The 14,988-nt window shown below is 50.2% G+C and overlaps 1 protein-coding gene across 1 annotated transcript; it reads left to right on the top strand.

Annotated features, from left to right (window-relative positions):
* The first annotated feature begins 12,059 nt into the window (after positions 1-12,059).
* On the top strand, positions 12,060-12,859 carry LOC121405018. Its single transcript, XM_041595547.1, has 2 exons — positions 12,060-12,176; positions 12,263-12,859. The coding sequence occupies exons 1-2, from the start codon at positions 12,060-12,062 to the stop codon at positions 12,857-12,859; spliced, it is 714 nt and encodes a 237-aa protein (XP_041451481.1).
* Positions 12,860-14,988: the final 2,129 nt, after the last annotated feature.

Here is a 14,988-nt window from a genome sequence, read left to right as displayed (position 1 = left end):
GGCAGTCGCCGGGCGGCCCCTCTGGGAAACTACAGTGCGTGGGAAGAAGTATGGAGGAACCATCTGTTGCGCGTATTACCATCGCTGTTCCCTGCTTGCTCAAAAGAAATCCCACACGACTTCACAAAATAATCCCAACAAAAGAAGTCAAGATGGCGATTTTGACGTTTGATTAATTATTTATTCCTGGCCTTTTCCTGGCTCGTGGACCCTGCCTACCGCACCGCTCAGCTGCCCGCCTACTCACGACGGTGAGACTCGCTTACCCTCAGTCCTTGCGTTCGAGTTCTTCCTTGTGGTGTCCCCGGGCGGGAGATCGTCGTCCTCTCCTCTGGCCGATGCACGCGTGGAGCCGTGCGTGTCGCCGTTTGCCTTCCGTGCGCGCCGTTTTTTTTGACGTGGTCATCCAAGGCGTTTCCGATGACAATGATGTCATCTAGGTAAGCGAAGGCATGAGGTTCCATCTTTGGTCCGATAACGCTGTCCAGGGCTCGCTGAAACGTAGCAGGGGCCGAGTGCAGGCCGAACGGCATAACTTTCCAATGGAAGAGTCCTCTGCCTGGTACGGTAAATGCCGTGCACTCTCGACTTCCTTCCGCCATCGGGATCTGCCAATACCCATTCTTCAGGTCCAACGTGGAGATGTAGTGGGCGTCACGAAGTCCTTCAAGGATATGGTTGATCCTGGGAAGTGGGTAGGCATCAGGTACTGACCGGGCGTTGAGTTGCCTGAAGTCGACACACATACGCATCTCGCCTGTCTTCTTTCCTACGAGTACAATGGGTGCGCTGTGTGGGCTCTTTGAAGCTTCGATCCGTCCGTCCCGCAGTAACTCGTCGACTTGGTCATCTATGATCTTCTGCATGGCCGGGTTTTTAGGGTAATACCGTTGCTTCACGGGCTTGTCGTCTTTCATATAAATCGTATGTTGGGCTATGTGGGAAATACCTGCTAGGCCCTCGAATTTGGCCAACTCTTCCTCCAAGAACGCGGCTACCCACGGCGTGGGTGGTGGTTCTTTAGCCAGGGATGTTTGTAGCGGGGTTTCTTCGAGCAGCGTGCTGGTGATGATGGCTAAGTTTACCGTGAAAGATGTCGTCAGGCCAGTCCGGCGAAATGGATTCCGCCGTTGACCAATGGCCGCGTCGGCCAATGGTAATAGCTTGTAGTCCATTCGGGGGTTTTGTTCCGGGTAGTTCCTCTCGATCTGTCCGTCATGGGCTGGTGCAATGCTGGTGTCTTGATGTGCTCTCGGCGTTGTCCGGGTAGAGCAGCTGGGTCTTTCGTCGTCGGGGCTTGAGTGCGTTGTCCTGGTAGAGCGGCTGCGTTTTTCGTCGTCGGGGTTTGGATGCGTTGTCCTGGTAGAGCAGCTGGGTTTTCCGTCGTCGGGGCGTGAATGTGTTGTCCTGGTCGAGTGGCTGGATCTTTCGTCGTCGGGGCTTGATGGTATGATTCCTGGGGCGTTGCTGCAGAGTCTGTTCTGGTTGAGGCTGGTATGCGTTGTCCGGGTAGGGTCACTTTGCGTTGCCTTCAGAGTAGGTCGACTGGCCCTGGTAGTATCCAGCGGTGTCGCAGCCTCCTTCACTGAAGTTTCTGGCGTTGTCTAAGTTGGACTGGCGAGGGCATGAACTGGCCCTGGGGGTATCCAGCGGTGTCGCAGCTGCCTTCGCCGTAGTCCCGTTGCTTCTGTGTGCGTCCGGTCGTTGGCAGACGGACTGGCCCTGGGTGCATCCAGCGGTGTCAGCGAGGTTCCACTGTTGGCGCTGGCGTTGAGTTGTCGATAGAAGGACTGGCCCTGGGTGTATCCAGCGGTGTCGCAGTCGTCTCCGTCGAGGTTCCATTGCTGTCGTTGGCGTCTGGCGTTGAGTTGTCGAAAGAAAGACTGGCCCTGGGTGTATCCAGCGGTGTCGCAGTCGTCTCCGTCGAGGTTCCATTGCTGTCGTTGGTGTGATCGTGTCCTGGTGTCCTGATGGCCGTGCTTCGGGGTCTGGCTCGTTCGTGGTTCCAATTCGTTGTTCCGTGGGCGGCGTTGGGTCTAGCTGGGTCCAATCGTGTCGTAAGTGTTGTCCTAGTGGTTGCCGTTGGGTCGGTTCGGTAGTCGTTATCCGGGTATTTGCGTGGGGAAGGGTCTTCACGGAAGGTCACTGTGCGAGGCGTCGTCAGCATGAACGGGCTGATTTCCCGGGTCAGTTGCAGGTACGCTCGTCTGCATTGAATTATGGCTTTGATGCCGCATAGGAAGTCAAGTCCAAGGATGACATCGTCAACCACCATAGGTAGCACTAACAATGTTACCTGCGTTTCTTGTTGGTCTAGTCTTACCTGGACTGTTACTGCTTGGGTCACCTCCTTCATAGTCCCGTCCGCCAGGCGGACCCGCGTCCTTACGTTCCGAAATTTTCTTTCCGTGCTGAGCATCGGCACTGTTCGCTGGCTGATGAATGAGCGAGTCGCCCCTGTGTCGAGGGTCGCTGACAATGGTATCCCAGCCATGGTTACCCGTGCGGCGATCCTACCCCCCTCCAAGCTTAGCGGGTGCGTTATTCCTGGGGTTCCTGGATGGGTGTCTCCGTTCGGGTGCTGGCCGGACGGAGACTCAGTCCGTTTCCCGACCCAGATTGGCGGCAGCAGTCGATGGTCCGGATACTGCGGCGGCCGCACTCCCAGCAAAACAAGACTCGTCGGTTCCTGCAGGCGCTGCTGAAATGGCCTTCCTCTCCACAGTTCCGGCAGGCTCGGCGTACGTCCACCGGCTTGTCTCCATCTTGGGTGGTCACGCGGTTGGCTGTCTCAGCTTTTCGGGCGGGTCCTATTTCGTCTGAAGAGGTGCGATTCGGGGCCGGGGATCCGTGTCCCTGGTGGTTGCTAGCCGGTTGGGTTTGTTTGCGGTCCCGCGTCGTCTCATATGCCATTATCAACTGCGAGAGCTCCTCCAGGGTCTCGAACTCGTGTTTCCGGGTGAAGAGTTGATATTCGGGGTTAAGGTTTTCGTATATCCTGTCAAGCTCCCTGTCCAGAGTATATTGGGCTCGTTGCATCATGAGTCGAAGGTCGATCATGTAATCCTGGAATGTCTCATTGGGTCTTTGGTACCTGCTTCGGATCGTATCTTCTAGTCGCTGAAAATACCTAGGGGGCAAAAAGAAATCGAGAAACTCCTTTCGGAATTCGTTCCAGGGTTTTCCTTGCATCTGGAAGGTTCTAAACTATCCTTCCGCCTTGTGGGTTAGCAATCCGGAGATGGCTCGAGGCAGCTGTTCCGGGCTCCCTCCATACGATTCCACGCGTTCCTCTAGCCGTTCAATGAAGGCTAATGCGTCCGAATGTCCGTCGAATTTCAGTCCCCAGCTGCGCAGTTTGTCGGCCAACATGACGTAGGAGATTTCTTCCCTTCCGGGTCGCGAATCTCGGAATCCTTGGGCCGAGTGCTGCTCGTAGTTGTCGGCCCTGGGTCGTCGTTCGGCCGTGGCTTCTGGGTGGTTCGAATCCTTCGGTCCGGGTCCTCGGGTTACTTTGGGCAACTCTGGGATGAGTATTTGTAAGGGCTGCTGCAGATGGGCTCCCTCCTTCTCTTCTCGGCCGCTTGGTCCGGGTGACGAGGTAGGAGTCCTCTGAGTCCTTGGACTGGGTGCACTGTTGTATCTGGTTCCTAGCTCCTCTATCCGCTGTTTGACCGTCGCCGAGTGTTCACCGCGCGAGATAAAAGTCGAGATCCGACTACGTAACTTCTCTACGGTGCCGTTTTCTACGAGGCCCAGATCGATGGCAATGGCCTGCAGCTCGTCCTTTCGCCGATACGAAACCCACTGTACACCCATAGGATGGCGAGGGGATTATCACTTGGGGAAAACTGGGACACTACACTCGACACGAAGGGCACTACGGATTAGTCCAATTCGTGGTTGCGACGGATAGGCAGGAATTTCAGTTGGATTCACGATCCTCAGCTCGTTTGGTTATTCCGGTTGGTCGTTGATTCCTGGGGTCGGTGCTGCTGGGTATCCTGGTCGTTGGTCCTTGCGATCGTTGATCCTTGGGGTCGGTGCTGCTGGTTATCCTGGTCGTTGGTCCTTGCGATCGTTGATCCTTGGGGTCGGTGCTGCTGGTTATCCTGGTCGTTGGTCCTTGCGATCGTTGATCCTTGGGGTCGGTGCTGCTGGTTATCCTGGTCGTTGGTCCTTGCGATCGTTGATCCTTGGGGTCGGTGCTGCTGGTTATCCTGGTCGTTGGTCCTTGCGATCGTTGATCCTTGGGGTCGGTGCTGCTGGTTATCCTGGTCGTTGGTCCTTGCGATCGTTGATCCTTGGGGTCGGTGCTGCTGGTTATCCTGGTCGTTGGTCCTTAGTCGTTGGCGTGGTGTCTGCGTGTTCACTGTCCCGGTTTTTTAGGCTGAATGCCTACTGTCTTGGTTCGGAGCTGAGTGCATACTGTCTTGGTTCGGAGCTGAGTGCATACTGTCCTCCTTCTGGCTCGTGGTCGGAAATTTATAGTCCCAGCGTCTGATGCCGCTCCTGCCGGCTGCGTCTCTGCTACGGCCTGTGTCTCTGCTGCTCGCCGCTTCCCTGCTGCTGTTGCCGGCTGCGTCTCTGCTACGGCCTGCGTCTCTGCTGCTACTGCCTCTCTTCTGATCGCTGCTTTTCTGCTGCGTCTCTGCTGCTGCTGGCGGCGTCTCTGCTGCTGCTGACGGCGTCTCTGCTGCTGCTGACGGTGTCTCTGCTGCTGCCTTTTATTGCTAGGGAGGTTAGGGAAGCCAGCCTCGGCTGTACGTGAAAATTGGGCGACTTTGCGTGCGGTTTGCAAAATCAACTCACCGTTACTCCTACTGCTGCTGACCGACCACGACTATGCGCGGGTGGGTACAGTCCCGCCGCACGCTGCTGCGTTATGCCTTTGGTTTCCCTAACAATGCTGCATGCCTGCATGTTATTTCTTTTCTTTTCTATCACTGCCAAGTGGGCCACTGGGAAGATTTTTTTGTCAATCCTGGCCGTAAACTATGTTTTCGCACTTCTCCTCCCCATGATTTTCACTAAACGCCCCCCCCGGGCCACTCAAACTATATCGGAATCTCGGAGTCCCTGCTCGGGCGCCATCTGTAAGGAAGCGATCTAGGCCGGGGTACAACTCTCAGTCACGCCAGGGTCGAAATTACAGAAATATTTATAATTTGCCGGGACTCCGAGTCTTGAGCCACCAACGGGGCGGAGAGTGGGTCTCGTGGCGGGGAATCGTGGAATTGTTCCCAGGAGGCACCTGGGCAGTCGCCGGGCGGCACCTCTGGGAAGCTACGGGTGGGAAATCGGGAAAATTATTCCCAGAAGGCACCTGGGCAGTCGCCGGGCGGCACCTCTGGGAAGCTACGGGCGGGCTACGGGGAACATTATTCCTAGAGGGCACCTGGGCAGTCGCCGGGCGGCCCCTCTGGGAAACTACGAACGGGAAAGAGGGAAAATTATTCCCAGAAGGCACCTGGGCAGTCGCCGGGCGGCCCCTCTGGGAAACTACAGTGCGTGTGGAGAAGTATGGAGGAACCATCTGTTGCGCGTATAACCATCGCTGTTCCCTGCTTGCTCAAAAGAAATCCCACACGACTTCACAAAATAATCCCAACAAAAGAAGTCAAGACGGCGATTTTGACGTTTGATTAATTATTTATTCCTGGCCTTTTCCTGGCTCGTGGACCCTGCCTACCGCACCGCTCAGCTGCCCGCCTACTCACGACGGTGAGACTCGCTTACCCTCAATCCTTGCGTTCGAGTTCTTCCTTGTGGTGTCCCCGGGCGGGAGATCGTCGTCCTCTCCTCTGGCCGATGCACGCGTGGAGCCGTGCGTGTCGCCGTTTGCCTTCCGTGCGCGCCGTTTTTTTCCTTGCGCTAACTTTTCGCGCACGTCTGCCCTATTCTGCACTCTAACACCGACTCCTCCACGATCTCTCACGCTCGCCATCTCGAACCTCGTTGCCGGTCTCTCGACTTCGTTTTCCTCTTCGCTATACGCCCACGCTCTCTCTCTCTCTGTGGGCTCGTAGCTGATATTTGTTGCGGCCGCCGTTGTTCTCACGCTCTCTTGTCGTTTTACGTTGGTATGGGTGGCCGAGCTTTGGTTTTCGTCTGCTTCGTCGGGCTCTCTCTCTCTCTGTGGGCTCGTTGCTGATATTCATTGCGGCTGCTGTTTTCTCGCGCTCTCTTGTCGGTTCCACGTTGGTATGGGTGGCCGAGCTTTGGTTTTCGTCTGCTTCGTTCGGGCTCTCTCTCTCTGTGGGCTCGTTGCTGATATTCGTTGCGGCTGCTGTTTTCTCGCGCTCTCTTGTCGGTTCCACGTTGGTATGGGTGGCCGAGCTTTGGTTTTCGTCTCTGCTGCTGGAGCTTTTGGTTCGCGGCTTGGCTTACCTCGGTTGTGGGAGCTTTCCGTTGATGACGCGTTTTAGAGATGCCGTCCGATCACGGTTCCCCCCCTTTCCTGAAATCACGAGAATGCAGGTGCTTATTGGCCCTTAGGGTCGTATAATTAAGTCTACGAATGGGGAATGGTCAAAGCTTAATCCTAAAAAATATAACAAAAATAGAAGTATTAATTTAAATTGCGGAGTCCCTCCTGGGGTGTCTCCTTGTAGGAACGGAATGTTGTCCCTTCAGTGGGAATGGCAAGAAAGTACGTCCGTCTGTGTTTCCCTTCATGGGAGAAAATTGTGATGGAGCCGTTTGCTCCTTCACAAACTTTACGATTCCTATTAGATCTACTAAAAACTTCATTCCCTTGTTCCTTCCGCTTTGCAGATCGAATTATTCCTTGCACGAACCATTTAGGGTCCTTTGCTCGGACTTCAATTCCCTCTACCACATAATATTAACTACTAATTCCCTTCTTCTTCTTAAATCACTAATACTAACATACCTTTCCCGTAATTAGTTATATTTCTTAGCTATCTTTGCATGTTTAGCTCTTTGAGTTGTGTTTAGCTCTAATTTTCCTCGAATTTTAGTCTAACATCTATATTTGCTCTTCGGTAACACGCGTCGTGCGTCGCGCGGCAGCGCACCTCGGTCGGTTGGGCGGGAGGAGGGCTGCGTTTCTGCCTGGGTTCCGCGCCTAACAGGCTTCGGCTTGGTGCTTGGTGCAGTCATTGCATATCAACGTCCAGACAAAAAAAAAAAAGACCCTTATCATCCCACACTTGAAATTTCCGTGCAGTTGCCCTCCTCTGATCCCATCAAATCTCCCGTTAAGCTTCAGGAAAGCAGATTTTACGTGCACTTTCTCAGATCGATTCGTCATTTCTCGACGACTTTCATGAAATTGAGCCGGCTACAAATTCATTTTATTGTTCCTTGTTCAATGTCTTTAATACCTATGTACCTTTAATTTCATCTTTGCGTCATGTTAGTGGCCCTATTTGGTTCACCCCGCGCTTGATAAACCTTCGGAATATTAAATCTCGCTTGTATAAAAGGTTCAAAAGAACTGGTTCGCAATCTGACTTCAATCGCTTAGAGTAAATTTCTGTTATTTAATAAAACATGTTATAATGACTACCTGTCCAAATGTAGACTTAACTTTAAGCGTGATCCGAAGCAATTTTTTGTCGATTTGTCAATGTTTGTCAACTCGAAACGTAACTCTTCCCAATTTCCGTCATCTTTTTCTTTTAATGGCAGCAAGGCTGATAACTATTGTGTTATTGGTAATCTTTTTGCTTAATTTTTTCATCTCTGCTACTCAGTTCCCTCTAATAACCATCCCTCTATTCTGGCTTCTTCTGACATACTTTGTCCCAATCAATCTTATCCTTTCCACACGAATAGTTCTAACTGTATTGTAACGAACCATGGTTCTAGCCATGTCTCGTCACAAACGGCGGAGAGTCAGCGCATCCACGCTGGCTGGAGACAATAATCAAACTGATATCCCCAGAGCTAACGAACCATGGCTCTAGCCACGGTTCTCCACAAATAGCGGTGTGTCAGCAACTCCGGGAAATAAAATAGTCTTAAGCAACGCACACAATTAATTAAGAGCTCTCGATCAACAACTCTACTCATTCTTGTCCACAAAACAATTTAAAACACCCCACCTCTTGGAAATTTTGCAATCGACGGCCTACATAAGAAATATCTTTGCGTTATTTCACAATAAGTCAAGCCAGCATAAAATGATCGACCTACCGGCCCAAATTCAGCTATCACCTTCCGCGATGCCGAGTTAGCAAAATCAAACCTTCCGGGATGCAGCCTCAGCAAAACCACCCTGACCCACTAAAAATTGTCAACAAAGCACCAATCTTCGACCTAGTTACCACACCCTACAATTATTGTTATCCAATAACCTTAACTCAGCAAGAATTAATTATTTCAGGGTCTCAGGTGCGATCGCCAGCTTCATAAAAGGGCCAAGATCGGCCGAAAGAGGAGGCAGTCCATCAGTCCGAACACAAGACACTGCACTAGGCAGTCCATCAGCCCGAACACAAGACACTGCACTAGGCAGTCCCTGGGTCACACACCCAAGACACTGCACTAGGCAGTACATCAGACCGAAAAAAAAAGAGGCCAAGAACACAAGACACTGCACTAGGCAGTCACAAACGCACAACACCACACTACGCAGTCCACCAGCGCACCATACAACTACAAGCCAGAGTAGCAACGTAAAAGAATTAAGTGAATGAATAAATACTGAATAAACCAAGAACAACCAAAAACAAAACTCTCGCATCATCATTTCTCGCTTGCCTACTGACTTTTCAAGCCAGCCCGACACCTGAAGTCACCTACAATCTACAAATTTTCTTGTAGCGGACCCTGGACAGACTGATGCATACCTCAGCCTGAAATAGGACCTCACAGTATCTATCCCCCCTTCATCGACTATAATGACCTTTTAATTAATTATAAGTCACGTACATTTTTTTTCTACCAGCCCCGATATGGTTCCTAGTGTTCTTAAACTTTGTGAAGATTCTCTCTGTGTGCCCCTCCTTAAACTGTTTATCCTATATCTCGAGCTCGGCGATTTTCCCACCGTCTGGAAAAAGTCATATATTATTCCCATTCATAAAATGGGGTCTAAATGGGATGTTTCTAATTACCGTGGGATCTCCAATTTATCTGCCATTCCCAAATTCTTCGAAAAAAGAATTACTTCCCAGCTCCAACATTTTTGTTGTTCCTTATTCTCTGAATCGCAGCATGGATTTGTATAACGTCGGTCTATTTCGTCTAACCTCCTGGAATTCTCCACTTTCGTGCATGAGGGTTTCGCTAAGCAGTCTCAAACTGATGTAGTCTATACTGACTTTAGTAAAGCCTTTGATTCAGTAAATCATAATCTGCTTATCCATAAATTATCGCTTCTAGGGTTTCCGCCTAAACTTCTTTTCTGGATTAATGCATACCTTTGTAATCAATCTCAGCGTATCTAATTTAATAACTCTCTTTCTAAGCCTGTTTCTGTATCGTCGGGGGTACCTCAAGGTAGCCATCATGGCCCTCTGTTGTTTAATTTGTTCATCAATGATCGGCGCCAAGTCTTAACTCATTCCCGAATACTTATGTATGCAGACGATGTGAAGTTATGTTTCTCCTATAGCGACCCCATGTCCCCGTTATGTCTCCAATCTGATCTTGACGCCCTCAACAACTGGTGCTTAATAAACATTCTTACCCTTAACATTTCCAAATGTAACGTCATAACATTCCATCGCAGCAAGCCTTACCGTTTTGCCTTACAATATCCACAACTGTTCCTTAAACCGCCCTTAGAAAATTACTGACTTGGGAATTATCTTTGTACCTAATACCTGTTATAACTTACACATATCCGCTATTTCGAATAAAGCCTGAGGCGTCCTGGGCTTTATCAAAAGATGGTCTAAGGAGTTCACCGTACCACTAAACTTTTATATGTATCCCTTGTCCGGCCTATCCTTCAATACGGTTTCTGCGTTTGGTCTCCGCATTATCAAAAATATCAGGATATGATTGAGTCCGTTCAAAAACAGTTTATCCTTTTTGCACTTAGTGGCCTTAATTGGGACCCCTCTAGACATCTTCCTTCTTATGAGAGTAGGCTCCGGCTCCTCGATATCCGCTCTCTTGAAAGCTGTAGGATTTGCCATGGAGTACTTTTTTTTCACAAACTTCTTGCTGGTGAGGTTGATTCCACTGCCCTCAGTAGCCTTATTAGCATTTCTGTCCCTTTCCGCCCGACTAGGCATTACTTTCCGCTTCATCTTCAACTCTGTCTTTCTAATTACTCTGACCATGAATCTTTCTGAAGCCTTGGCCGAGCTTCTTCAGTTGCGTTGTTTGGCCAGATTATTTAAGAGACGATGATTGTTCAGTTAATATATTCACAGTTTATTGTACTTAAGTTAACATATATATGTTTTATCCAAAACTAGCGAAAGGTGTGCGGATTTGATAACGAGAGTTAACGATGGGTCGATTGAAGACGCGGGGGCCGGTTCAAGACTGTTGAAGTTGTTAGGTTTATGTAAGGTTTAGTTTAGAACTCTGTGGCAGGCAGGTCACTGTGCCAAACAGCAAAACGTTTAACTACGGTGATGATCGAATCAGAAGTGTCTTCTGCTTTCTCTAACGAGCCTCCCCCACAGCGGCTGTCGAACGCCGACAGAGAGAAAAGCACCAGATAGATCATAAGCAAAGCAAACAAAACAGTAATAAAGAGAGACGTTACATTTAAGAGATGTTACATATGGTCTCATTGCTCATTGTGTTGCCATGGGCCTGCGCTTAGCCGAACAACCTTCTTCCATCTGTTTTCCTTCGACACTAGTTCTATTAATGTAAAATCTTTGTTAAAAAATAACTTAAATTAATTAATCTTAACTTAATAGGCTATAGGCTATTTCCTGACCAAAACTTGCTGAGAGCTGGACCATAGCGGCTATTTAGCCAATAAATTAGTCCTATTGGGTCAGGATAATATTCATTGTCTGATAATTATCAGACATGGATTATAATCCATGTTTTTGTCCCATTCATATTTTGTTATAATTTGTTAGTTAAACTGCTCATAGTTTAACCTTATAAAAAAAATACAAATACAAATTACATTTAGCCGCTCTTTGTCGTAGCTATTGCAGTCTATCGCTCTCTCTCTATCACCTAAATCTCAATAACTGTTATTTCTCTTTCGCTCTCGTAGCTTTCTGTGCAGTAACGTTCTCACTTGTAAGCTGTTGCTGCAACCACTCTCCTCTCTCGTCTTATTTTTACTGATTTCGCTTTAAGCATTGCTCTAAGCATTTTCTCTGGACATTGGTCTTTTTTTTCGAAAAGAAAATTAAAAATACTTATTTTTATGGATTTTGCTGTCGTTTGTGCCAAAAAGAAACTTGCAAGAAGCAGATCAGGGCTGATCGTCGGCTTTAAACAGCAATATAGTCGGCTCTTGGCCATGGACACTAAGTTCAGCAGCTTACAGCTGCTGGCTGAGTCTCCGAGACGCAAGAAGTCTACTCCGCGGGACTAGCAAAAAAAACATCCGAAAAACTTACTCCGACCACATCAGTTTGGTGGTGGGAGTCCCACCAAAGCGACAAGTTCTTGTCTCCCGGCTAGCCGGGACCTCACATCCAATGATTTAACCGCTTGTATACAAAGCAAAATAAAAGCCGTCGGCTTAAAGGTTGAAAAATTTAACTTTTCTTACGCCAGGGGCTAGGCGAAAATCCTCCAGCTGAACCCTCCCAGAGGGTGACGGCCGGTTAATGGGCACTGCATTATCCCGGATCGGGTAATGCATTGCCGCTTGCTCTGTCCGAGGTAATGCAGTGTCAAGCTCAGGCCAGGTCCAGGTCTTCCCGATATAAAATTGGGGTAACTGAACCATGGCCATGGCTGGAGGTGCCTGGCGGTCAGGCATAAAACGCTAGGAGGTGGTCCCCCCGATAAATATTAACCACATGGAGTGGAATAAGGATCGAACAGGGACTGGGATGTCAGTCCAAACGTCGGTGGAAAGCGTGACTGCTACCACCGGCGGGTACGGGGAGGAGCAATCCTCTCTGCGTGTCGCCAGCGGTCACAACTCTAATATGGCGGGAGCAGGTCATATTAGTTTCAAAGCTACTGCCACCAAAACGACTCTCTGCAAGCTGAGACGCACGGGTGCCGTGGTCGAAACAGACTCGGATCTGGAGAGCATGCTCAGCGTAAGCAGAACGGAAGAAGAGAGCCTTCTCCGCTCGCCTGAACCAGGTACCAGCTCCCTGCGTAGGGAAGGGCCGAAGCGTTCTAGGCTAAGGCCCAATACAAGGCGGCCCTCAAAATCCAAAGCCGGCTACAAGGCAAAGAGGACATCTCCCAAGAGGAGAAGTCCAAACTAGCCTGGGCTGAGCAAAAGGTAGAAGAGGGGCATCTTCACTATGCGCAGCTGCCTCAGATGAAGGCGACGAAGGGCGAATTCGCCAATAGGGTTGAGGAGATGATGGCCACCAAAAGGCAACGCTCGATCGAGAGTGCCAAGGACACTGCGGCGGGCAAGCGGCAACGCGGGCCCAATGTGGTTATCCCTCAACCTACGACAAAGAAGCCCAAGCAGAAGGCCAAGTTGAGTGACATGTTCACGAGACACCTCTTCGTGGCCTTGATTGACCGCAGCGAGGAAAATGGGAAAATTACGGCGGCGCAGTGGAAACAGGTCCACGCCCAGCTGGTGGAATCCCTTTTCGCGCGAATGGAGGACGCGCTGCACGCTCCCATGCCCACCTTCGACGGTGCGGGATGGCTGAACATTGTGAATATCCTCAAGAGCAACGATGACCCGACGAAGAAGTGGCAGGTGCAAGTAGTGCCCAAATTGGAAGCTCTGTGGGAGGGGCCAAGCTGGAGGTAGTGGACAGGGAGATGATCCCGTCCATCCCAAAGGCGAAGGTACTCTTCCCCATTGCAGTCCAGGGGGACCGAGCACTGAAATTCCTCCAGAGGCAGAACACGGATGTGCCAACGGCTGACTGGAGAATCCTGCAAGCTTGTTACCCCAATTCAAAATGAGGGGGGCCAGCACATGATCCTCCAGATCAACAAAAAAGCAGAAGAAATACTCTACCCGAGATTCGGGAAGATGGCATGGGGCGTTGGCAGTGTCTACCTACGTCTCAAAAAGCGCCACCCCGAAGACAAGGACGCGCATACCCTGCAGGCTGGCGAGGTGGAAAAGGACCTAGGTCTGGAATCCATCGTGGAGGCCGCCCAGGATCATGCACTGGACGACTCTGATGCCGCAGAGGACGAGGACGGTGACCTGACTATAATAGTCAACCCGTCGTGTGCAGTTTAGCCAGCCTCCCATGACACTGAGAGTGCTGTAGCTCAACTTGCATAAAAGCAAGATCGCGTCAGCGGAGCTCCTCATTGTCTTGGAGCAAGGGCCCGTCGACATAGCTTAGGTCCAGCTTTGGCTTTGGCTTGCCTCCGGCAATGCTGTGGCCGGACTAAAGTCCTCTAATTACAATCTTTTCCACCCACCATCGGTAAGCAGGACCAGAACCGCCGTACTCGTACGAAAGGGAATCCATGCTTATCTTATGTCTCATTACAGCACTGATGACCTGGCTGCGGTGATGCTTGAAAGCGAGGACAAGCGCCTTATGGTAGCATCCTGCTACATGGCACACGACAGGCCAGCTCCACCGGAGGAGCTAAGGAGTCTGGTGGCGGAAGCCAGTCCGAAAGACCAGCAACTCATAGTTGGTACGGACGCCAATGCCCACCATAGTGGGGAAGCCCCGATATCAACGAAAGAGGTGAGTCACACCTAGACTTTATACTATCCACAAATCTAGATGTAGCAAACGTGGGGGAGGAGCACACCTTCGTAGGCCCCACCTCGTCTAACTTAATAGATCTAACACTCGTAACGGGGGACAGTACTTTGGTATCTGGCTGGAGAGTCCTTGAAAGACCATCCTTCTCAGACCACAAGTACATTCAGTTTAAGTGCGAATTTAAACACTCTCCGAAGATAACTGTCTATAGAAACCCCCCGAACACAAACTGGGAAAAGTTTAAAAAGACAGTTACTTCGAAACTCGCGACTCGTCCGGGCACAGTGAAATCTCCGGAAGAAATAGAAACGTCCCTAGAGACCCTCTCCAAGGAGCTACTGGATGCGTAACACGCAGCATGCCCACCCTCGAGAACGAAAAAGAGAACCAGACCACTCTGGTGGAACCGGGACTTATCACTTCAAATAAATAAATTCAAAGAATTCTTCAAAATCGCCAAACTGGCGAGCGACGAGATAATCAATGAAGAATACAAAACCCTACTCAGGGAGTACAAGAAGGAAATACGCAAGGCACAAAGAAACTCGTGGAGGAACTTCTTCTCCAATATCGATAAAGTCCCAGAAACGGCCAGACTCCGGAAGTTGCTATCAAAGCAACCCGCCATACAGAGTCAGCCGAAAAGAAATGATGGACAGTGGACTGAGGGCAGCGAAGAAGCCCTAACAGCACTAATGGAAGCTCACTTCCCAGGATGCACCGAGGTCGCTGACGCTACAGAGCATCAGGACCTAGCAACTGAGGAACAGCACCCTCCCACAGATTTAATATCGTCTAAGAGAATCCACTGGGCTATAGACTCCTTTGCGGGTACAAAAGCACCTGGACGAGACGGTATATTTCCAGCCATGCTACAGGCGACCAAAGACGTGATCACCCCATGGCTCTCTGCATATACTCAGCTTGCCTGAGTACGCGCTATATCTCTATTCAATGGAGGACCTCGAGGATTGTCTTCCTCCAAAGGCAGGAAAGTGCAGCCAAATGAGCCCCAATGACTATAGACCGATAAGCCTAACCTCTTTTCTACTCAAAACACTAGAAAAGCTGCTGGATCTACACATCAGAAACGATGTAGGTGGGCGGATGTCAACCAACCAGCATGCCTATACCAAAGGGAAATCGGTAGAGACGGCACTGCATTCGCGAATAGCCACCATCGAAACTGCCCTCCAAA

This window comes from Drosophila obscura, unplaced genomic scaffold, assembly GCF_018151105.1.
Source record: "Drosophila obscura isolate BZ-5 IFL unplaced genomic scaffold, ASM1815110v1 contig_13, whole genome shotgun sequence".
Lineage (NCBI taxonomy): Eukaryota > Metazoa > Arthropoda > Insecta > Diptera > Drosophilidae > Drosophila > Drosophila obscura.
The sequence above is the reverse complement of the archived record's forward strand: the minus strand, read 5'-3'. Positions and strand labels throughout refer to the sequence as shown.